We start from the raw sequence: 25,010 nt of genomic DNA on the forward strand, positions 1-25,010 counted from the left end.
TGTTCTCTGCAGGCAGCATTAGACAAGCAGTAGAAGGGAGTAGTAAACAATATTAAAAAAATAAGTAAATAAGAAAATACAAATAAGAAAGTAAGAATAAGAAAATAAGAAAAATAGAAAGATACAGTGGAAATATGGAGAAGGAGATGAGAATACTTCAGTGGCAAAATAAATGAGAATGATCTTTCTCACTGTTGTTTTGGGTGGTTTGTTTTTTTTTTTTTCAATTTGAATGTCGCCTGTGTGCTGTGATGACATGTTATTTAATAAATTCAGATTGGCAAATGAGTTTATGAGAATACTCATAAACAGTGTTTCAGGATACTTTTTTGAATTGTTTAAAAGGAGGCAATGGCTGCACATTGTGTCTGTCACCATGTTTTCTGTCACTCTGGAAAGAAAGTATTTGTTAGATTTCCAGAGGTTTGTCCGTAGTGGTAAGTTATATTTGATAGTGTGAATAGTTCTGTTCATTTACTGAATGTTAGAGGAGGGGAGTCAGCTCAATAGCTGTGGAAGGAACACAACTAAATAGCCCACGAAAATCGCATGTGGATTTTACCTTGAATTTTGTTAAAGCCAGAGTTCTAATATTTTAATTCTCTTTACACAAAACCAGATGGATTTGTGCATGAATATATATTCTCTCCCTTTCTGCACCATCAGGTAGTTTTACTATAGCTAATTTCTGCTCCAGAGGCTTTTGGAAAAAAGGCAGAGGATTTTAGTATTTAATCTTGAAAAGCTGAAATAACAGTCCACTGACACTCTTTGCTCAAAGAGCAGCTCATTAGCGCAGTACAGATGCTGACTTAGCCACTGATGAAATTATTGTCAAAAGAAGTATTTTTTTTTCATTTTTCTGTGTGCAGAGATTTTAGAAGAAAATGTTAGGATACTAAAGTCTTGCAAGTTGCATCAGCTTATGTATGTTACTGTCTTTATAGGTGAACTGAAAACATTAATGCCACTTGATCGTGAGCAGCAAGCAGTTTATTATCTTCTAATGAAAGCCACAGATGGAGGAGGAAGATTCTGCCAATCTAATATTATTCTGACTCTGGAAGATGTGAATGATAATGCCCCGGAGTTTACAGCTGATCCTTACTCCATTACAGTATTTGAAAACACAGAGCCTAAAACCCTTTTGACAAGAGTGCAGGCAATAGATGGAGATGCAGGTATGCATTCTTTGATTGATACTTTTGTCATGGTCTCAAAGTTATTTATTTAGTCTTATCCTGAGAGGTGTTAAGTCTTTCGGTAGAACTGATAAATGTTTAGTACCACGCTGGATTAGATTCCTGAAAGATATATTTAGGTCTACTAAATCATGTAACACCTGATTTCCAAGTGCGACAGAATTGCATGATAGTCCTTTTGTGTCTCTGCAAAAAAGAAGAGGAGGAAGAGGGACAAAATCCAGGACATTTTTAGTGTGATAAGCTATCAATGTTAAAACATGTTAGGCCCAGCCTTTTATTCCTAGTATAAGTGAAAGGAATATCAAACCATATCAGTTCATGTAATGTGTGTTCATAAATTTTTGAATGGGTGCTTCTCAGGCTAGCCATCAGTGATCATACCATGAAGACAACCCTGATTGATTGCAGCTTTCTTCATATGCTACCCTGTTAAGATTTTTGCTTTCTCTTTATCTTCACTGTGTAGTTACAAGTATTTAAGTAAACATGAACTGAAAACTACATTAGAAAGAGTTTGTTCTCTAGGCTTTCTTGTAAGGAATACAACCTTTTTTAAAGGTGTAGGATTTCCATATATCATCATTTTATTAATCAAATAGCATTAATTAATTGTTGCCTTAGTCTCATGAAACAAACAACCTGCTTTGTGCTAGGATAAAGCTAGGTTGTTGAATTGGAAGATATCAGACAAATGTTTTCACACTTTACTGATCTTTGAGGCTCAGGAAGAACAAAATACTTGGCCCAGAAGCCTACAAGCTTTCAATTTCTTTGTCGTGTACAGGAAGGTTGCCAAAAATCATGTTTCTCTTAATCTGGGGACATGGTTCTTAAATAAACTTACTGGTATTGAGTCTAGTTATTTGATGCAGCCTAACTCTCCTATATCCTTCTGCGTTATTTATAAGCCTGCTAAGCAGATGCTGTTGTTTGTAAGTTATAATTAGATTTATATTACTAATCGTTTCATATTAGCTAGTACTGTGGCTGAAGCAGAACCATGCTCCATGATTTTTTATGTGGCAGAAAATCAGTGCAATGAAGCGTCAGCTTATTTTTTTAAATCAGATTACATCTTTTCAGTAATCATTCAGTCCTTCACAAGAGCCTTTAACTCTCGCTGAAATTTACTTTTAACATGAAGGTAATATTTAGCATGCATGTTTTATTTCTATAACTATGAGATCTGTTATTATGTTGGTGTACTTTAATGGCTGCTTCATGCTTTGCAATTGTTTTCAAAATGTAGGGATGAACCGTAAAATCCATTATTCATTGGTGAGCTCTGCAGAGGGCCAGTTCTCTATTGATGAATTCTCTGGAATAATTCGGTTGGAGAAGCCTTTGGATCGGGAATTACAAGCTGTGTACACTCTAACTTTGAAGGCTACAGATGAAGGTTTACCTAGAAGACTGTCTTCAACAAGTAGTCTTATAGTTTCAGTTTTGGATATAAATGATAATCCACCTGTATTTGAGCACAGGGAATATAGTGCAAATGTATCAGAGGACATTTTGGTTGGAACTGAAGTTCTCCAGATCTATGCTGCAAGCAGGGACATTGAAGCCAATGCTGAAATCACATACTCAATAGTCAGTGGCAATGAACATGGAAAATTCAGCATCGATTCAACAACAGGTAACAGATTACAACCATGAATATACTTCAGGCTAACCAAGCACATAGTGCCATACTGTTTTACGGTAATTCAGCCAAATATGTATAATCTGTGTGCTACTGTCTGTTCACCCATTTTATCAGCACACATTAGAGGAGTGCAGTAAAATGTAGAATAGGAACTTTATTTGCTGTCGCTATTTATTGTTATTTGGGTTAGATTCATTTAGCTGGCAAGAGTAAGGGTTACCTAGCTGGAATATTCCCCATCTTGGGGGCAGAGGGGATGGAGAAACATAGTTCTGTAATAATGGAAGCATAATAGTCTTTTCATAAAAGCTGTATAATCAGAATGAGTGGCCAGACGTGGTAAAAGATCAGAAATTAAATTGATGGGAAAAATTAGTTATTAGTCCATGAAGACATTAGTTCTAAAGGAGTTTGATACAGCACTAAAGAGAGGTTGGAATATTCTGTTCCGTAATATATCCACCATGACGGTGGAGATTTTAGGCTTGCATGTTAGTCAGATTTAGTCTCAGGAAGCGTTTAGGTTCTATGGAGAAGTTTTCCTTGTTAGTGATAATTGTTAGTTAAATTGTTGAGGATCAATATACATCTCACTTCTAGTGTTGTTTTCTTCTCTGGCTCTAAAGAAGAGTTTTCTAGAGTTAATTCCTGGTAAAGTTTGTTGTTTTAGAAAAGATTTCTACCCAAAGGTTAATAGTAGTCATCTATACCAGCGTAATTAAAATGCAGTTCTTCCAGTTGTTTTTTACAGTGTGCATGCTAGTACTGTGCTGTAGAAGTACTTTGCCAGTTTAACTTCTTCACATATTGAAAAGAGGAAAAAGGTTCCAAGAAGACACTTTTCCAGCAGCAAATCAGCATGTATGTTACGGTCTGCACCATCTTTAGCCAGTTAAAAGCTCACGTTTTAACTCAGATATTTCCATCAATCAGAAATCATGGTCAGACACTTCTCTTGCCACCTCTTCATGCATCATGACATCAATGCTGGTTGCAAGGAAAATAAAATTAAAGGTCATTTCATATTTTTGCTGAATTTAAATTGAAAATTAAGAAAAGGAGATTTTTTTTAAAATACTTTTTTAATTTTTCTTCATTTCTTTCTTTACAAAGTATAAATCAGGTGATTTTAAAGTGAGAGTCTTTTGTGGTAATAGCAGGAACTTTTCACCTTTTTACTTTTCTTCCCTAGGAGCCATTTTTGTCATTGAGAGCTTGGATTATGAAAGTTCTCATGAGTACTACTTGACAGTGGAAGCCACAGACGGAGGCACACCTTCATTAAGTGATGTTGTAACAGTGAATATTAATGTAACAGATATCAATGACAATACTCCCGTGTTCAGCCAAGACACTTACACTGCAGTAATCAGTGAAGATTCTATGCTTGAACAATCAGTCATTACCGTACGTATTGGGTTTATTCCTTTGAAATACCCTGTCATAGCAATCATGCTTTCAGTCTTGAAGGAATTAATACTGATTTGAAGATGGACATAAACGAATAGATAAGTTTGCCACTGAGAGAATGGAAAATTTCATTTCAAAAAGTTTCAGAACAAAGGACTTGAGATGCTATGGGAAAATAGTTGGTATTTTGTGATATATTTGTGTTCTTTTCTTGAGAACATGCCTCAATTTTCAGAAGTAGTTCAGGAAATTGAATGATGTTGGTACATTCTATTTGGGTGACATTTATCTGGAGAACTATGAAATGTATTAGACAAAGCTAGCTGTGCTGATCTTCAGGATGAGTTTATCTGAAATGTGATAAAGTCTATTTCGACCTGTTTTACATGAGACTGTAATGTCCCTTAGGTTATGGCAGATGATGCTGATGGACCTTCAAACAACCGAATTCACTATGCAATTGTAGATGGCAATCAGGGAAATCCTTTTACGATTGACCCCACAAGGGGTGAAATAAAAGTGACTAAACTTCTAGACAGAGAAAAGGTAAGGTTTTGATCCTTTTTGAGCAGTTGGGATTAGTTTTGCTGTACATAATTGATGACCAGTATATTTTTATTACATTTGTAAATCTCCATCTGATGTTCCAAAATTAATATAGCTGTAATAATGTGAAAGCATCTATTTATGTCAGTGCTTTTTGGCAGCAGGGAGGAAAAGAAAGGATTAAATACATGAAAGCAAGCTTTATTGGGGATTTGCACTAAATTTCTTCCTTAAAAGTTGAGTTTGCTATTTTTTCACTCCTTAGTCAATGTTTGAATTTTTTTAATTATTATTTTTTAGATTTCAGGCTATACCTTGACAGTTCAAGCTTCAGATAATGGAAACCCACCAAGACTTAACACAACTGCAGTTAACATTGATGTTTCTGATGTAAATGACAATCCTCCAGTATTCTCAAAAGGAAACTATAGTGTTATCATCCAGGTAAATATAGAGAGTGGAGTAGTCAGAACAGTAATATTGGAGTATTAATTTGTGACTTCAAGGTTTGAAAACCTAATGCTTCAATTTCATTCTTCTGTATTTTTAATTATTTAAGATTGCCAGTGAGAGTGCTTAGCTGAATAAGAGTTAAGGGTTACAAAATTCATATTGTGTAGTCTATTTAGAAACTTACATTGCAAGTTGAGCATGTTCTTTTTTCACATAGTTTGTGTACATGTATATATATTATAGACTGCATTTATAACATTCTTACATCATACAGTAGGTTAAAATACATAATAATTTCACTATTTTTAATCTTAGAGTTACTGCTTTGAAAAAGACAGTTTAGATACCTATTGAAGCAATTGAGACCATGTATGTGATTTGTAAAGATAGCTCTCCAAAAGAGGACAAGTTGATATATCTCTATGCGACGTATATAGTGTATTCAAGTAAGATATCCTGAATCTTACTGGTTTGTTTGTTTGTTAGTTAAAAAACAAACAAACAAGAAACAGAAGATTGTCACTGGTATTTTGCTTTCCCCAGTTACAATCTTTCTTGAAGTGAATGTTAATTAATGTAGCCCCTCAAACTGTATACTATATAACCAATGTCTGTGATGCTTCCCTTACTCAATTAAAAAGGAAGACCTCATGTTTTATAGTTCATTCATATCAGCCTGTCCCAATATGAGGGTAGCAGAGAAAAAGCTGAAGGAGTTGCCCAAGAATGCAAGTGTGCATTTCCTGATGTATTGGAGATGGACACATTTGGACACAGTTGGAAATGTGCTTGGTTATTATGAAAATCAAATTACTTTAGATGTCCAAATGTAAATATTTGTGTTTTAAAATGATGGTCTCTCTCTGTTTTACTGAAGGCGAAATAAAGCTTCAGCTGCAAATCTGATAATTAACTTGAGTTGCTCTCTCAAGAACAGAGTATGCTTGTAGGAGCCTTCACGATAAGGCTTCTACATTTCCGCATTTAAAATACATGTGTGTGTAGAAATAGAAAAAAATCTGGTCAATACAGTATAGCCTGAATATTCTGGGAGGAGTGCTACAAGTTAATCTTACCTGTTACAAGGTAAGGGGGGGGGGGGGGGGGGGGGAGTGTATGTGATACATGATAGATCAAGGTGTGTGAAGTGTCCATGAAACCTCAGGCACCCACATGATGCAGACTTGAAGGGATTTTTATGATGCAAATTTTAAAACCTGGATTTCATATTTTAATTGGACTGTGGCTGTAGCGCCCACAACTGTGTTCAGAACATTAATTAGGGACACAAGGGGTTAGATAGGGAGTGTGTTTTCTCTAGTCCTCCCAACAAAGGCATTGAATTATTCTTAACAGGTGTTTTAGCTAAAAGTCTTTGATGACTTGGTAATTAATCTAGAGGAATCTTAATTCAGACCAAAAGTGGAAAACGTAAGGTTTCAAGGCTAAGCTACTTTAAAAAATGTCATAAGATAAAGTTAAAAAAAAAAACACAAAGTTTAAAAATGTACTTCCTTATTTCTTTTACACTGATTAGCTGGTTTGACAGTAATTTGATATTCTTTTTTTTTTTTCTGTTGCAAAAAAGAAATCATCAGGCAATGTCCTCAGTTTTAACAAAACCATTGTAATTGTATTATTCATTTATAGGAAAATAAGCCTGTTGGATTTAGTGTGCTGCAGCTAGTGGTGACAGACAAGGATTCTTCTCACAATGGCCCTCCATTTCTCTTTACCATCCTGAGTGGAAATGAAGAGAACACTTTTCAAATTACCCAGCAGGGAGTATTGACAACAGGTGCTGCACTGAATCGTAAAGTGAGGGATCACTATTTACTCCATGTTAAGGTAGGATGTGCTGCCTCTGGTCATTTTGCATTTCCCATGTATGCCCAGTATGCCTACCCTTTGCCTTCCTTTCGCAAGATCCTGATGTGCCAGGTAGTCATTTGGGTCACATACCTTGAGGTAACATCTTCAGAGACAAAATCTGTTGGTTTAAATGGAAATCTTCACAGGTGTAATAGCTTAATTAAACTCACAGTAAGGGTAAGTTATAAATGAAATGCTAACGGAGTGAGTGGCCTTGGTAAGCCCTTTGCCTTTTACACAGGATGCTGGAAAAGCCAGCAGGGGGCAGGTCACTTGAGCCATCTGCTCTTGCCTGCAGCCTTCCTCTGGCCACTATTGCTTTGACCCTTGAAGATGTGAGCTGGAATATGCTGATACAATGGAAACAGGGATGTTGAAAGTTGCACATCATGGCAGTACTGAAATATTTTTCTATAGTGACACATTCTTTTCCAAGTAGCAATTGAAAACATCTTTTTTTAAAGAAAAATTTTGGAAAACCAGGTCATTGGACCTTTGTTATAGCATTGAAACTTGCAGTACTACTTGGAGATCTCAGAATCTTGCAGTGGAAAGCATGGCATAAAACTCAAAAATTACCCTAAAATGCTGTAATATGTGGCTACATTTGCCATTGTATAGCAAAAAGACCAGCCCATGTAAAAAAAAATCTAGGTTACCTAAACATATCTAAGTTCTCTAAAATACTTTTTTGTAACCTCATGTTAGAAAAGTTCAAACCAATTTTTTTAATCTCATCCTTTCCTTTTTAATTCAGTTATAAACTAAGGAGCTGTGAACAGGGGATTTAAAATTGGTAAGCTAAAAATAGCTGGCCTTAATTCTTATACTTCATTTCCAGATTTGTGTATTAAGAAAAATCCTTACCTTTACTTTTACCCAAGGAATTTTTTTCAATCTCCAAATTACTCTCAGATGTAATATTGCAGACAATTTCTGAGTAAGCATACTCTTGCAGAGATCTAGAGCAGTATCGTCTGCATCAGTGTATACTGAATTATGTCCACATTTGGATAATAATCATGAAGTGTTTAGACAAAGTCTATCTCTTTTTTTCAGGAAAATTAAGAAACTTCCTGCAGGTACTGTACGTTTACTGAGTCACTGAAACATTAGGAGCTCAGAGCATCATATGGCTAGTATAAGAATCATCATAAATAAAGGTTCCATTTAAATGTAGTTTAGTTTAAGGTTAAAGAATTGCGATGATTAAAAACGAAGCAGGGAAGTGTATCATTCCTTTGTTAGCCATTTTTTTCTCAGTAGTGATCTGCTAATTAGTGGTGGGTCAGATTACCCTTTAGGGTACTTGGGCGATGGATCTATTGTCCTTCCTAGGCTGCATGAGTCCAGAACAGCAGGAGAGCCAGGCATTCTCACACTTGCCTAATATGCTTTCCAAGTTCTATACCAGTTCTCCAAAGTAACATTTTTATTTAGGGAAGAAAAAACAGCAGTGCTTTTCCTGTATGTGCCATCAGTGAAATGTAAGATTCATATGTTTTATTTTACATTTCTTTAAGCAGTAACTAATTTCTATTTATTTTGCTTCTAAAACATATTTCTATGAAAACATACACAGGCAATTATGTCTGTTCTATGTAAAATGCTACATTGCCTTTCTCACGTTTCATTATTTAGCTGCACCTTTGGCCCTTCCTAATGTGCCTGCCTTTAATTACGAGGCACCTATCTAACACCTTCCTCTAGGTAGAATCATGCAATTCTTTTATTTCCAAGCCACTCTTAGGCTGTAGTATGCTTGTAAACAGCCTGTCAGTACTGCAGCTATCTTCTCTTTAGCACAGCACTTGAAAAGTACCTTTTTTCTAGAGAATGAGTAAGGGCTATTTTAACGGCATCCAATAGCCAAACAAGTGTCTTATAACAAATGTACTTATTTAGAACAAAGGCTTCTCAGAGACTGTAAATCATTCAAATGAACTATACTAACATGTATGGTTTGTGTGCTGTACTTCCCTGCCTGCCTGAATTCTGGAAATATGTCACAGTCTTTTAATTGCCATTGGTCATCTTATAGTATGATAGCTTTTTTAAATAGATACACTGCAATAATTTGCTGTCATCCTCTCCTTAGTGAGTCACTATGCATGAGGATGAAGGCATTCAAGACTAATACTAGCATTTCTATAAGACATGACTTCAGTTCCAATAGTACACACAAAAATAGATATGTTACTTCTGTGGAAAAACATTCTTCCCCTCTTCCTTTAAAATAATTTTTTTTCAAAGGCTGTAGGAAGGCGTCTTCTCAAGTTTACACTTTCCACACTTTCATTTTGCAGCTCTTAAGTTAATGGCTGTGTATCATGTCTCAGTACTTGTTTTTGTTTTTTAACTGACCTTCACTGGTGTGCTTTTCAGTATTGACAGCTTTCACCTTGGCTGCTTTCTGAATGGATTGCTGAGGCAGTGGTCTTCTTATGTTACAGGCATACCTTAATTAGGGAAAACAAAAAAATTTGAACAAATCCCCACACATAATCCCTCCTTTATACTCCCCACACACTCACTACCACCAAAAAAACTTAACATAAGCCTTTCTTTACTTTTGTGGGTTTAATAGAAATAAGGCGTTTTCTTTTCCAAACAACCACTTTTCATGTGCATGCCACATTGCTTTCCCTCTCTCGCATTTGCTTTCCCTCTCTCCAAAGGAAATAGATTATCCGTTAACAAATGTCTTACAGCATTACTGTGTGAAATCTTCAGCTATGAGTCATACAGTCCTCTATGCCACACTCTGAAGTCTTTAGTTTAAAACCACAGCAGATTTTTAAATATCTGCACTATTGAAAAATAACTTCTCCTGGGGCTCTTCTTTCCGTCTTGCTGTCCATTTGTTTTAATTTTGCTTGCCTGTTTGTTTTGAACCCTTTCTTTTTTCCCTTTGGCATTTCTCCTGTAGCTGAACTGCCTGCCTTGTCTTGTTTCCAGGCAGAATTCTAGGCAAAACAAAACTTTGCCAACTTGAGCTGGAGCACTCTCTCTTGTTATTTATGTTTGGGTAACTAGAGGGCAAGTTTCTAGCCATGCCTGTCTTTTGGAATTAATGGATGAAGACAAGCATTTCTATGAGACATGCGTTACTTTTTAAAAATGCTGTGATGAGGTGGACACCCACAGACAATCTTGTGCCCGGCGTTTTAACTCTTTGGCTAAAATTTGTATGAAAAGTCACAAGCAGCTTCTCTGCATAGATCTTCAAAGTGTATCAACTACCTGTAGTAATTGTAAAATTATTGTAAAATCTTTTGAACCATGCAGGATACCTTCTGAACTCTATATACCCCATCTGTCCCTTCACATCTCTCCAGTTCTTCACCCCTTTCTTTAGTCTCACTTTCAGTAACTGGGAAAGAGCTCTGGGAAAAAGGTAAATGGGAAGCAAGAACTGAGAAATAGAAAGAAGTGAACCCAAGGGAATGCTTTTTTCTCACTTTTCTACACTTTTTTTTTTTTTTTTTTTTGGTCCCTTCTTCATATGACAACAATGTATGGTTTTGTAAAAAAGGAGTGGAGGATAGGGGACATGGTGTTTAAACAGGCTTTAAAATTGAATTAGGCTGATTCTGTTAAAGACAATTATTTTAATTGTCTGAAGCAAGTACCACTACAGGTGGTTTTTTTATCCCCTCTCCATGATCATAAATCATGAAAGACAATATAATTAATTGTAACTCTCTACATGTGTCGTTTTCTTTTTGAAGTACTGCTTGGCATACTGCATTTAGAATGTCTTCAAGACCACCTCCTAATAACTGCGGTGAAGCATGTTGTAAATTTCTAATGCATGACTCATTCCGAGTTCGTAATGAGTTTCCATGCTTGAAATAAAAAAGCTTCAAGCACCATCTGCTGTCTGAAATTGGCTACTGTGCATTTCCTCTGAATTTGCTAGAAGTGTTAGTGGCTTCCTGGCATTACCAGGTATTAAGAGCACTGCAGCCATTTAATCTTGGAAGACATGAAAACATGTTTGCATGAACCTACTTATATAAGCTTCTTAAATTTTCAGGATTTGCAGTGATGTCAGGAGCTGTAAAATTAACATAAACCATATTCTTGTAGGGACCTTTTTTTTTTTCGTAGAAAAATGCAACTGTACTATCCACAGTACAAAAAGCTAACTCTATCCTCATCTTCCTTAGGTGGCAGATAATGGAAAACCACCGCTTTCATCTTTGACTTACATTGATATTCGAGTTATTGAGGAAAGCATTTATTCTCCAGCAATTCTGCCTCTAGAAATCTTTATCACGGCCTTTGGAGAAGAATATTCAGGTGGTGTTATTGGAAAAATTCATGCAACCGATCAAGATGTTTATGATACTCTGACATACAGTCTGGACCCCAAAATGGAATCCTTGTTCTCTGTTTCCAGTACCGGTGGCAAACTAATAGCACATAAAAGCTTGGACGTAGGACAGTACCTCCTAAATGTCACTGTTACAGATGGAAAATTTACAACTGCAGCTGATATTACTGTGCATATCAGACAAATCACACAAGATTTACTAAATCACAGCATTGCAATACGCTTTGCAAACCTTGCCCCTGAAGAATTCATTGGTGATTACTGGCGCAATTTCCAAAGAGCATTGAGAAACATCTTGGGTGTGAGGAGAAATGATATCCAGATTGTTAGTTTGCAGCCCTCTGATCCTCCTTCAAATCTTGATGTCCTTCTGAATATTGAAAAGTCTGGTAGCTCTCAGCATCCAATGAGAATTTTGCTCCACAAAATAAACTCTTCTGTGCCTGACCTAGAGGAGATTTTGGGTGTCCGAATAATTGATGTTTTCCATAAACTTTGTGCGGGCCTAGATTGTCCTTTGAAATTTTGTGAAGAAAAGGTAACAGTGGATGAGAACATCATGTCAACCCACAGCACAGCCAGGTTGAGTTTTGTCACTCCCCGTCATCACAGAACAGCAGTTTGTCTTTGTAAAGGTAAGAAAAGCGGTAAGGAAAACCATATCCTTGAAAAGACTGGTTTGGTTTTGAACAGCCGTAATACACAGGGGAAAATTCATGTTACAGGACAAAATTAAGAATGTCCTGTAACCCTCACTGCAGTATTTGCCTAATTTTATTCAGAGTAGGGAGTAATTCTTTCTTGTCTCATTACCTCATTTTAAGAGTTTACATAATACAGGCTTATGGAAGGGTTGGTTTTTTATAGCTGCACCTTCATTTTCCATTTTATGAAGGAAGTTCCCTTTTTTGCTCCCTATTCTAAATTGCCAGCCATTTTTGGGCTTATATGCACAAAGGTAATGCTTGCAAAGTACCTGAATACTACCTGGTCTCCGCTTAGAGGAGTAGCCCATGCAACTTCCAAACTTGCCTAGGAATGGCAGGGTGAACTGGGAAATGAATATTCATTAAGATACATATACAGATTTATAACAGAAGATTTATTTGTCTTTAGCTCCAAGGAAAACAACATTTCTTTTTAAAACTATGGCTTTGAAATCATGGTCCTGAGTGAATTCACACATCTTAAGTAAATATTTAAAGCCTGTTCCTTTTCTGTCTAAAATACAGACACTCTCTTCTGCTCCCCCCAACCCACTCTGTCCATGTTGAATACCTACATGTTGTTTTTTTATGGTGTATGATAGTAATGGTAAACTTTAAACCACACCACCATTTGCCAAATTCGGGCAATTTAATTGTTTGAGTAATTACATATGCCATTTGTTTCATCTGTGTTGGTGCCAGTCATGTCCCATTACTATTACTTCACTTTTTTGTCTGATGGTTAGGAATATCATTTAGGTTACTTTCAGCTACTACACTTAAGTCTCCCTTTTCACAAAATACCATTACCACCAACAGAAGAGAAATAATGTGTTTTGTTTTACAGAAGGGAAATGCCCCTTGGTGAATAGTGTGTGTGAAGAAAACCCATGCCCTGAAGGTACTGAATGTTTAGGAGATCCAAAGGAAGGAAAATACACCTGTGTTTGCCAAGACAGCAAAGTCGGACAGTGTCCTGGTAAGAAATTAAAAATCTCTGCAAAAAAAAATACTACTTTCCAAACATAAATTTGATTCCAGACCTGTGTTAAAACATTTTATGCTTTTTTGTATTCCTAAGCATCAGCTGGCTCTGCTGTGACATTTACTGGGAGCAGCTATGTGAAATACCGTCTCATGGAAAACGAGAATAAAGAAGAAATGAAGCTGACAATGAGACTTAGGACTTACTCTGCTCATGCAGTTGTTATGTATGCTCGAGGAACAGACTACAGTATCTTAGAGGTATGTTAAAATCTCTTAGTTCATATCTCCTTCTCTTTTCTTCTTACCATGTTCTTACTTTTTTTTGTGCCAAATTAAAAGATAGAATCGTAACATCTCTGTAGAATTGTTAAAATTGAGAATTGCCTTCAAGGTAGAGTGTGTTATACATCCAGGTGACAGACTTGTACGGAATTTCTATAATGTGTAAAAGGAATTAGTTTTCTTTAGTGTTCTTTTAAATAAAACAAAACAAAAAACACCCTAAATTAGCTGCAACTTTACATTTATTTGTTTATAATACTCATTTAATCCATACAGAAAAAGTTATTTAAAGCACAAGATGAAAGGTCTTGAGGTATTATAATCTTTTGATGATGATCTGAGACTTCATTACTAGAGGAAAATTGTACAAGGTATATATTTTAAAGAACCATATGGAATGAATCACAATCACTGTAACTGTTTAGAATACAATGCTATTAAACATCCTTCCATGAACACTGCCATCATCCTGTCTCTCCAGCAAACAAACTTCTATAGGCATCGATATTTTATATTCTTTAAGCATGCAAACCATTTGTTGATGCTGTGTTTTTCCTCTGTAGATTCACCATGGAAGGCTCCAATACAAATTTGATTGTGGCAGTGGACCTGGGATTGTCTCTGTTCAGAGCATTCAGATAAATGATGGCCAGTGGCATTCAGTATCTCTTGAAGTGGATGGAAATTATGCACGACTTGTTCTGGATAGGGTGCATACTGCTTCTGGTACTGCTCCTGGTACACTTAGGACACTAAACCTAGATAATCATGTGTTTTTTGGTGGTCATATTCGGCAGCAAGGTACAAGACATGGTAGAAGCCCTCAGGTTAGCAATGGTTTCAGAGGCTGTATGGATTCTGTTGTACTTAATGGACAAGAGCTGCCCCTGAACAGTAAACCACGAAATTATGCACACATGGAAGAATCTGTAGATGTGACTCCTGGATGTTTACTGACTACCACGGAAGGTTGTTCAAGCAGTCCATGTCAGAATGGAGGCATCTGTAACGCACTCTCAAATGGAGGTAAGCTGTGCTCTGTTCTTCTGCTGTTGGCTTTCAAAACTGCTTTTCCACTTTACTGCCTTGAAGAGCAAAATGACTTTGTGAATAATTCTTGCTTTTCAAGAGAGTTGTGGAACACATTGTTCCACAGGTAGGATTGTTGAGCAGGTGAGAAGGATGTGCCTGCCTGTGTTCTAGACTCAAGTCCTTGGGGTATGAAGTAGACTAAGTCCATCAAAGTGGGGATTAACTTCAGTATCAACACCTGTAGTCAGTCCTCTTAACTGCCTACTTTAGAATCTTCCTTCAAAAATTCTGAATTCAGTGACAAGCTTGAGTTTTGTGAGAGTATGGAAGTTATCCTTCAATCATATTCAAAAAACTTACTGTTAGACTCTCCTTTGTCTTTCGCTAAAAATATTTCTATTTCTTCCTATCCTCACTCTGTCTGAACAGTGGGCAGAGAGGATCTTAAATCCTGTAAAGTCATGTGTGTCTTTCAAAAAAACTGTATTTGATTTCAGGTTACTACTGCAAATGTGCACCTTTGTTTATGGGAACTCACTGTGATGTAAGCGTCAATCCGTGTGCTTCCAACCCCTGCCTTTATGGTGGTACTTGCATCCCAGTCAGCGACGATTTTATCTGCCAGTGCCGAGGACAGTATACAGGGCAAAGGTACGTTTGTATGGTTTATTGTACGAATGATCCCTTTAGAGAATAAGTTATAAATGTAACACTTTTTCTGCTTTCTTGTTTATCTGTTTCCTACTTAAAGTTCAGAGTTGAAACACACTGAAGTTGGTTAAAGTTAATGGCAGGCCCTATGTCCCGCATAGCCCTGAATCCCACACTATATATTCACTTGCAGTAAGGTAGTGGTTTGGGGTTTTTTCACCCTTGCAGGTGCCAGCTGGGTCCATACTGCAAAGACAATCCTTGTAAAAACAGTGGCAAGTGTATTGACAGTTTGGATGGACCTGTTTGTGAGTGTGAAGTAGGCTTCCGTGGAGAAAGGTAGGTAGTGTTCCACATTAATGGAATTTTAACTGTATTACTTAACAGTTCAAATTGGTTGAAATCTTTAATGTTAATAAAACAGCAAATTGCTTAGTAGTGTATAGTACTGTATATTAAATGTGTTGAGATCAAGGAGACTAGAACAAAGACTACCAGTGTAAACTAACCATCATTGATTGCTCTGCTCTTTTTCTGGTAGGTGCCTGACTGATGTCGATGAATGCATAGAAAACCCATGTCTTAATGGTGCACTTTGTGAGAATACTTACGGTTCATATCACTGCAACTGTAGTCATGGATTTGGAGGAAAACACTGCACAGACATTGTTCTTAACAAATACGTTTCAACATCTTGGAACATTAGCTTAGCTGAAGTGATTGGGATTATTGTTTTCATCGCAGGAATATTCTTGTTAGTTGTCATTTTTGTTGTTTGCCGCAAAGTGATTAGTAGAAAGAAGAAGCATCAGCCAGAACCTGAAGACAAGCAGCTGGGAGTTACAACAGCTTTCTTGCAAAGACCTTATTTTGATGCAAAATTGAATAAGAACATCTATTCTGACATTCCACCACAGGTTCCTGTTCGTCCCATTTCATACACTCCAAGCATTCCAAGTGACTCCAGGAATAATCTTGACAGGAATTCTTTTGAAGGGTCTGCTATCCCCGAGCACCCAGAGTTTAGTACTTTTAACCCAGATTCTGTACATGGTCATCGGAAAGCTGTAGCTGTTTGCAGCGTAGCACCAAATTTGCCACCTCCACCTCCCTCCAACTCTCCTTCAGACAGCGATTCAATACAGAAACCCAGCTGGGATTTTGACTATGACAGTAAGAAGTGTTCTTATTTTATTACTTTTCTATTAAAGGTCTGTGCTGCTGCAATTTTATTATGAATGCAGAGTCTTTGTCTATGCCTGTTATGTTACAAAAGGCATTATGATTTTACTGGGGTTTGAGTCTGACTGATTGAGCTTCAAGCTCTGCTAAGTTTTGTAAAAATGTGTAGATCTTAGCCTTAAATGTTATTGACTCTAATCTAGAATCTAATAATTATCTCACCACTTCTTTCAGCTAAAGTAGTAGATCTTGACCCCTGTCTTTCAAAAAAGCCTCTGGATGAAAAGAACTCCCATCCTTACAGTGCTAGAGAAAGCATGTCTGAGGTCCAGTCTCTCAGCTCCTTTCAGTCTGAATCATGTGATGACAACGGTAAGTAAAATGCAGTCTTGCCCCATAGGTTTATTTGTTCTGTCTTTGCATCTCTTAGTATCAATAGGGCTTACATATATCCAATATATATTAAATAATATTTTATTTAATATATATCTGTATTTACTTATGTTAATAACGCAATATGTTATTTTTTTAAGTATTTTGCCTGCATTGCACCTTGTTTTAATTACTTTAGCTTAAAATTATATGTGATCATTCTGCTGTTAGAGTATTAGAGGTGTTCAGAGCCTTGTGTTTAAAAGGTGTTAAAAGTGTGTTCAAATTTGAGAGACTTTTCTAGGTAATCATCAGTTATCATCTGATAGAAGAATACAGGGAATTGTAAAAATGGCTTCTGCACAAATAACTTTCACTTTGACATTCAGCTCTCAGTAAAAGCCTTTCTGGTGTTACAGTTTCATTTGTTTCCTTCTCTTTTTCTTGCTGCGACCTCAGCTCCCATATGGATCAGATCAGTTCTGAGTGAGAGCAGAGTTTAAGGGACTGCTTGTAAGTTTGATTACTTTAGTAATGAAGGAAGCTGCACAAAAAGGATTTTGTTACAGTAGAACAGTATATTTGGCTTTCACCATGATTAAAATGAATTCATAAAAAATTCCTACATTGAAAAAAGCCAATATAAAATATATTTTGATCACAAATTCAGTCCATCAAAATATAATCAGCATATGTATATTGGGGATTTATTATTATTAATTGGAAGTCTTTTACTTTTCCGTTGTGATGACAGACACTTTTACAGTTGCTGTGAATGCATCTGTGCATTCAGAAACATTTCAGAATGATTGGACAAAGCCACAGTTGCCTCATAACTTAATTCACTACATTAAGGTGTTTTGACTTCCTTTTCCAATTTCTGCTTTTGTCTCTGTATGGTAAAAAGAATTTGAAATTGCTTTAGCTTAGGAATAAAGAACATTCTACTTCTCGGTGAAGTAGCGTGATTTGTTCTTAACAGCATGAAAAGAAACGTGTTAATGAGTGGTGAAAGTAAAATGGTATGCTTAACAGTACTCGTCATTCTACCTGTAGACCTGTTACCAATTTTCAACCTTTTTCCTGTGGTATAAAGTGTTGTGCAGTACATGTGGTTCTCCCCTCCTCTCCATCCCATATATTTCATGTATTCTGTACTTACATTTCTTGTCATGTATTGTTTACTCATTAATACATCATTTTAAGAGAAATACCTGTAGCATCATAAATATTGTTCCTTCCTTTTTGGTAGATTCTGAATTTATTAGTTTGAAATTTGATCCCCGAGCCATGCAAAAAAAAACTGAATGTGTTTATCTCATCGTATATAAGAGTAAATCCTTCTTCCTTCCAAAAGAATCTTGGGAAAGGGAAGACACAAAAAATGCATTAATTTCAGCTGTATTTACATCAGAATGTCACAACCTGAATTTGGTATTTCTACAGTGATACCACTGTTCACACACAAATTAAGTAGGTCAGCAACAGAAGTTTTCAGTAGATATTTTTCATATTCTAGCATTTTAGTTCATTTCAGTGAAAATTTCCTCCCCTGGTCTTATATTGGAGTGGGGGAGTAGTTTTCAGTCTAAAAGGGAAGCCTAATGAAATAATCCTTAATTCATGCAACACAAGCCTTTAGAAGAGCTTTAGGTCATTGCTGTTAGATGAAGTATTATGCAAATGGTATGTTTAGGCAAATTTCAGAAATCCCGGGTCAACTAAAGCAGTTTTGTGCTTATGCAGAATTTGCTTCAGGAGTAGTTACATTTCCATTTTTACCAAGAATAAAATTCATTATTAGAGATGTATTTTATGTATTATATGCAACTGCTTTCTAGATAAGAAGAGGGTAAATGTATATGTACACCAATAATCTTGCTCTATAAAATAGTAATGAACTGCAATTTTACAGTGGTTTTTGTATATCTATATGCTTTTTAAAGTGATACTAACTATAGGTTTGTTTTAATTTGCTCCTTTTATACCTTTTACAAGCTTCCATAGTGACTGTAATACACCTTGTCAATGCTGTTGTTGACTCGGTGGAAAAAGAAGGTATATACATGCTTTTCATATTTATTTACAGTTTTGCAGAATAATGCACGTTTGTCTTCTAGTTAATGTAGTCCTAGCAGATGGGAGTCATAAAATATTATTTACTTGGACTTTCTGATAAGTTTTAACAAAGGATATGTTTATATTCTATATCTGTTAGTATTTTCATGTATATGCTGTAGCTACCCTGTGGACAGGTTTTACAGTGTGATCTCTGCGGGGGGGGGAGGTATTGGTATGAAAAGATCTTACTCTCTTCTTACTCCTGAAAATTTTCATGCCAAAGTTCCCAGCAGTATTGAGACAGCATCAAAGGCAATTACATACACTGCTGTAGATGAAATAGCAGCAGTCCCTGCTTCCTTTTCTTCTCACACCCACATATGTTGGCACCTTGTCCAGCTGAGCAGAATGGGAGTAGTCCGATGACAATATTCACTTCCCTGTTTGTCAGATCAGTCTGTCTCTTTAGTGAAAACCTCTGATTTTTCATATGATCTTGAGGTGTATGGGCATACTCATCCCTATTGGTTTAAGTAGTTACTACCCAGCCTTAAATCAGTATCTAAAAGGTATGTTTGGGTGTATACATGTGCACACACATATACTTGTGTGTGTAGTATGTCTTCGGAAATTAGATGAAGTTGACATTTTTGGTGGAATTTTATTTCTTCCCTAACATTTAAGAACTGTCCACTCTGGAAAACACAACTCTTTACAAAATAATAGTAGTAACAAAGGTGCCAATGAGTCTATACAAATGCTAGCTATTCTTTTAATTAACTTAAAACTCCCTAAAGTTCCAGTAATATGCAAGCAATTCATGACCATGAGGCTGCAGAGGTTACTTCTGAAATACCATCCATAGCACATGTTTCCTATTTGTTGAGAAAACCCTACTTTTTATTAATTTCTACTTAAAGCCATTTTAAGAATATAAAATTACAGTATCTAAAGATTCTTAGATTTACTATTTGAAGTACATCCTGTCTAATGTATGCAGACAGACACATACATTGTCTACAAAAAATGCAGAGACTCCTAATTACATGACAGTAATTGATGTGTACGTATAGAGTCCTCAGTGATAGAAAACTGTAATGCACAGTACTTATGAAGGGAGAATTGGAAGACTAGAAGAGGCAAAATCTATAAGGGGAAATATTTAATCACTCAGATTTTCTCTGAGATTTTGACTGGTAGAAACTAAAAATGATGGATGTAGTTCTCAAGTTAAAGTTGTAAGTATTGCTTGGTGGTTTAGTGTCACTGTAAAATAAATATAAATATTTTATGCATTGCACAATATTTGTAGAGAAATTGAAGATGTTCTGCTCAGCTACTTCTTAACACTTGGAAGTTTCTACTCTTAATAAGCATTCCTTCTTTCAAAGCATCTTGGGTAGAGTTCTGCTTTTGAGCACCCTCAGGAGAGTGCCAGCTTGAGTAGCAGAGATCCTTGCTCAAGCCTTCAGCAAGGTCACATTCTGGGACAGATGGTCTTTTTCTTTAGCCTCCCCAAGTGTTTCTGTTCAAGAGGTATCCTGGAAGCATGAACTGTAGTCTCATTCCAGGGCAGTTGCAGGTCTTCATTCTCTGCACTGCTCTGCAGGGGAGGTTGTATCTCCATGCAGATTGATAATGCCGCATGCAAGAGAAAATATAGCTCCAGTCTAGCAGGTCATCACCTAGAAAGGTGGGCACATCAGGTTCCATTCCTTGGTAAAAGTGCACTAAGTCATAAGACCACAGTCTGCCTATCATCTTCAGTTTTGCACCCAGTTTCCTTAGAAAAATTAAGAATGTCATCTTCTTAGTAGATGTAGTGGTCAGAACCTTCTCCTGGAGATAAGGGCAGAGATGTTTTAAGAGTCTTAGATCTTCAACTGGTGTCTCCTTTACTGTGGACAATATTTTCTTGTCTGGGTTAGGCAAGCTTGAAAAGGAAAAGAAAAAGGAACCTCCCCTAAGAGTCAGTCTCTGTCCTTCCAGTCTTCAAAGAATAGGTAAAAATATCCATTCTTAGGAAAAGATTCTGGCATTAGGATAGGCATCACTCATCCTTAGAGACCTGAACAGGGAATATAGGTTCCTGAAGAGAAAGAAACCTAAATTCATCAGATAACACTGGCCAATTCTCTGCTGAGTGTGAGTTGTTGGGATTAGTGTACCAAGGGAGGCAGGTCTCCCAGTGCACAGCGTATGTAAGCTAGATACTACAGGGAGCATTCCCGTCTTTGCATGAAATACTGGAAAGTGCAAGTCCTAAGAGATGCAGCCCTATATCAAAAAACAAAGGGGGATACAAGGAAAGAAAAAAGTCAAGTTGAGTCTTGTTACCCTTTTTTAGCAGAAGTCCTAAATCTACTGATAAGAGGATTTCAGCAAACTAGAGACTGCAGATTTTGCCATCACACAGCCATGTCCCAGGTGGGCTGTATGTAACTCAGTAACTATTCTACAGTTCAAGTTTAACAAAGAAGAATCCCAGGAGTAAAACAAAACAAAAAAAAAAAAAAACCAAAAACAACAGAAACCAAAACTCCTTTAGCACTGCTAAGTAAACTGGAAAAAAAGCAAAGCAGCATGAACATCCTAGTGACAGTCATTGTTTATCTTCATATTGGTTCTAGTATTTGATTCCTAACTACAGATGTTTTCTCCTTTTTCTTCTCATTCTGCCACCTAAAGAATCTTTTGCTGTTCCTGACCTCAGCAATTCAAGAGGTGACTTCTGCATGCAGTTTGTTGATGTTCACCAAAATATTTCTGTTAATACTTGGTTTTAACACAGACTTACTATCTTTTGCTTGCTGTGCATCTGTCTGCAGTGATTATTCTTAACTAGATTTGCACCTTCTTACAATTCTGTAGTAGTTTCCTTTTCGGTGTTCAGATGAGAGAAAATTCTTTTTTTTTTAATGAGATTAGGCTTACATCTAGTTTCCAGCAGATGAATAGAAACTTATTTAAGGGGAGTTTGTGAGAAAGGATCACTTTCAGTCATTTATGCATGATTAAGCTTGATTTTCGTGTTTTGATCTTGTATGTGGAATCTTGATCTTGTTTGGAATGTGGAATTTTGATCTTGTTTTGACCTTTGAATGTGGAATGCCTTTACTAATAGTCAAGGATTTTTAGCAGAGGTGTGTGGCAGTTATGTAGAGCTAACAGCATTTTGTGAAGTTACCCTTACATTTCAGTTAAGGGGTAAAGTTGCTTTAAATGGTCTGGATACTTTACCAATTAAACATTATTTCTTTTATGCAAGAAAAATATGGTTTGTATGTGCTAAATATATTTTTAAGAAAAACATGTAGCTGTTATCACCCTAACTGTAATTACCCAACAACAGTTAAGAATTTAGCTGCACCAGGGAGCCTGTTGGTTCTTTGCTGTCTGGTGAACAGTTCTATACTATGTATTGCAATAGCACATTCCATAGGCGACCTACAGCTCTTCCTGTGTTAGGCGAGATGTCAAAATAAAACATAAAAGTTCAAGTGTGAATAACGCAATATCTAATGCATGGCATAATGTAAAGTTGTGTTGTGTTAAATGTCTTTTGTGGAACCGGGACAAACTGCTCTCTAATTAACAAGTACTGTCCTAATCATGGTGACTGCATTGGCTTAATACATATATTGACTTCTCAGTTCAGACTGGCTTGAAGACAAGATACTAATACTACTTTTAAAAAAAAAAAAATTACCTTTTCAGGTTATCACTGGGATACATCAGACTGGATGCCAAGCGTTCAGTTGCCAGGTATCCAAGAGTATCCAAATTATGAAGTGGTTGAAGAGTCAGCTCCCCTCTACAATGATCCAAATGCCATCGATACAGACTATTACCCTGGTGGTTATGACATAGAAAGTGATTTTCCACCTCCACCTGATGACTTCCCTGCACCTGATGAGCTTCCACCGTTACCACCAGAATACAGCGACCAATTTGAGTCAATACAGCCACCCAGAGACATGCCAGCTGTAGGTAGCTTGGGTTCTTCTGCAAGAAGCAGGCAGAGATTTAACCTTAATCAGTACCTTCCCCATCACTATCCTGCAGACATGTCAGAACCTCAGACCGCAGCCAGTGGTGTCAGCGGTAGTTACAGAGAACCTTACGCTCCTTACACATTAGGGTACAATAGAGACTTTGAAGCACCAACTGTAGACAGCATGTCCATGTCTGTGTATGCTTCCACAGCTTCATGCTCCGATGTGTCAGCATGCTGTGAAATGGAGTCAGAAGTCATGATGAGTGACTATGAGAGTGGAGATGACGGTCATTTTGAAGATGTGAAGATTCCTCCACTTGATTCCCAGCAACATACAGAAGTCTGACACACTCAATGAAAGTGCCTGGACTCTAACAAACTTTATCAATTCTAGAACAACTTTCAAAAGCTTTTTTATTCTTTTCTTTTTCCTAGCCACAGTGAATGCTTTTGTTTCAGTGAGCTAAACTGGCATGGCAGCCTTGGATCATGCAGTTCATTTCACTAAATCAGCCTGTTTCCATTTCCTGACCTACTGTAATTGGACAGTTCCAAGATTTCCATTGGCTGTGCCATTTCTGAACATCTTTTGTACTTACATTGTCTATGTTAAGAAAATCACATACCACTTCTCCATGTTAGCATGATACATATATTTATAGTTCTAATGCAATTACTTTTCTCCTACTTTTTGTAAATTTTATGTACAGTTTTGATTTTAATAGTTTTAACTAGATTTTGTAGATACTTTGTGAATTTGTTTCCCACTGAAACTAGTGGTGTTAGTGTGCCATTAAAAACTAGCACCCTGACTTATTATAATCAGGGCGTCACTGTATGTATTCCCCAGAAAACTAAGGTTTGACATTTCATTATATGTTAAAAAAAAAAAAAAAAAAAAAAAAATCAACATTTTCACACAATTCCAACTGTACATAGGTTAAGTCTGATGCTCTTCTGGGTCAGCTACATGGAAATGTCTTAAATGGGTTGCTGTATTTTAAAACTGTAAACAATTTTTCCCTTCTTGGAAAGTGCGTTGGGGGCCCTCTACATACCAGTTTAGAACCAAAACCACCATGACACAGTTTTTATAGTGTCTGTATATTTGTGATCCAATGGTCTTGTAAAGAAAGGTTTTTACTGAAAATTACCATTAGCCAGTCTTTCTTACTGACAATAAATTATTAATAAAATACTTTAGCTTTGCTCTGTGTATCTGTATTATATATAATATACAATTGACAAAGCATTCAGTGCAGCATTTTTAAGTCTGTGTATGTTTTGTACTGTACGAAGTTAATTGCTCCAAGCACCACTTTTCCCTCTCCTCAGAAGTCCAAGCGCAGCTGTGTTAGATGCTCACTAGATGGCAGTGTGTGTCTACTTAATGGTGTGAAAAAGTAAACGGGCCAGTATGAATAAAGATTGATGGGTATCAAACTCCAGTAGCCTTCTGGGTAGTTTGCATTTTTCTTTGAACATACAATATCAGCTACGTAAATTACTGAGTGTTTTTGCTTAAGTAAGTCCTCAAAATAGATACAGAAAAAAAAAACCAAGCCCTTTAAAGCAGTTTCTTCCTTTCTTAATCACCCAAATAGTTAGGAATAATTGTCCCTTGATTATGTATTTGTATGCTGGAATTTCTGTGCCACTTTCAGTTTGTGATAAATGGAATGGAGGTTTTGCGCAGTTATAATTGCAATTTTCTGCATTAAATTCACACTAGACATTTACCTGTATATTATCCAGCTGCTTTTCTGATTAGAGCTTGGTTTATCTAACCAAGTTCTCTAGCCCAAATTTGCCCTGATGGTGAGGTAAAGGAATGAGATATCTGTCTCCTGCCTCTTGCACAAGGGATGCATTTTAAGGCCAGGACAGATTTCTTAGCACATTAGTGAATTTTTAATATAGCCTGGACTCCTTTCAGCTCTACCTCCACTGTTTACCATCTCAAAGTTCTGTAGCCTGGGACAGTACAGTATTAGATTCTCCCACACATGAGAGCTAAGCCTAGGCTTTCCACCATCTGGGGGAACAGGATACTGGATTTGTATTTAAGAGGGCTGTGTACTCACAAAATGGAGCAACTGAAGAAAACCTTGTTGAAAGTCTCAAAGCATCTTTTTATCTTTTCACAAGAACTGTGCTGCTAGGCAACACGGGGCAGAGGACAAGAGGGTGTGATAGCTGCCACTTAAGGAAATAACAGGCAGCTTCAACTCCACATCAATCAGCTTTGCAGTTGGTGGGTAAAGCA

General features: G+C 36.7%; 1 protein-coding gene across 7 annotated transcripts in view; it reads left to right on the forward strand.

The window, feature by feature from the left end:
- Window positions 1-23,952, forward strand: part of FAT1 (FAT atypical cadherin 1) — a 108,174-nt gene extending 84,222 nt beyond the window's left edge. For 3 of the 7 annotated variants that reach the window (XM_057420396.1, XM_057420398.1, XM_057420399.1), the window contains 17 exons: window positions 948-1,181; window positions 2,455-2,844; window positions 4,046-4,260; window positions 4,672-4,809; window positions 5,110-5,253; window positions 6,913-7,110; window positions 11,307-12,108; window positions 13,028-13,159; window positions 13,262-13,425; window positions 14,013-14,475; window positions 14,979-15,132; window positions 15,361-15,471; window positions 15,674-16,305; window positions 16,549-16,686; window positions 18,685-18,744; window positions 21,436-21,471; window positions 22,465-23,952. In XM_057420396.1, coding sequence (XP_057276379.1) covers window positions 948-1,181; window positions 2,455-2,844; window positions 4,046-4,260; window positions 4,672-4,809; window positions 5,110-5,253; window positions 6,913-7,110; window positions 11,307-12,108; window positions 13,028-13,159; window positions 13,262-13,425; window positions 14,013-14,475; window positions 14,979-15,132; window positions 15,361-15,471; window positions 15,674-16,305; window positions 16,549-16,686; window positions 18,685-18,744; window positions 21,436-21,471; window positions 22,465-23,090 — 4,637 coding nt within the window. In that variant the 3' untranslated portion in view covers window positions 23,091-23,952. Of the gene's footprint in view, window positions 1-947; window positions 1,182-2,454; window positions 2,845-4,045; window positions 4,261-4,671; window positions 4,810-5,109; window positions 5,254-6,912; window positions 7,111-11,306; window positions 12,109-13,027; window positions 13,160-13,261; window positions 13,426-14,012; window positions 14,476-14,978; window positions 15,133-15,360; window positions 15,472-15,673; window positions 16,306-16,548; window positions 16,687-17,145; window positions 17,200-18,684; window positions 18,745-21,435; window positions 21,472-22,464 lie in introns of all 7 variants that reach the window. The other 4 variants (XM_057420400.1, XM_057420401.1, XR_008973627.1 and 1 more) reach the window with 3 other exon arrangements.
- The last annotated feature ends 1,058 nt before the right edge of the window (window positions 23,953-25,010 follow it).

Source organism: Pezoporus wallicus, unplaced genomic scaffold (assembly GCF_028554395.1).
Source record: "Pezoporus wallicus isolate ANWC-B61680 ecotype Strahan unplaced genomic scaffold, APGP_CSIRO_Pwel_v1 contig_5552, whole genome shotgun sequence".
NCBI lineage: Eukaryota > Metazoa > Chordata > Aves > Psittaciformes > Psittacidae > Pezoporus > Pezoporus wallicus.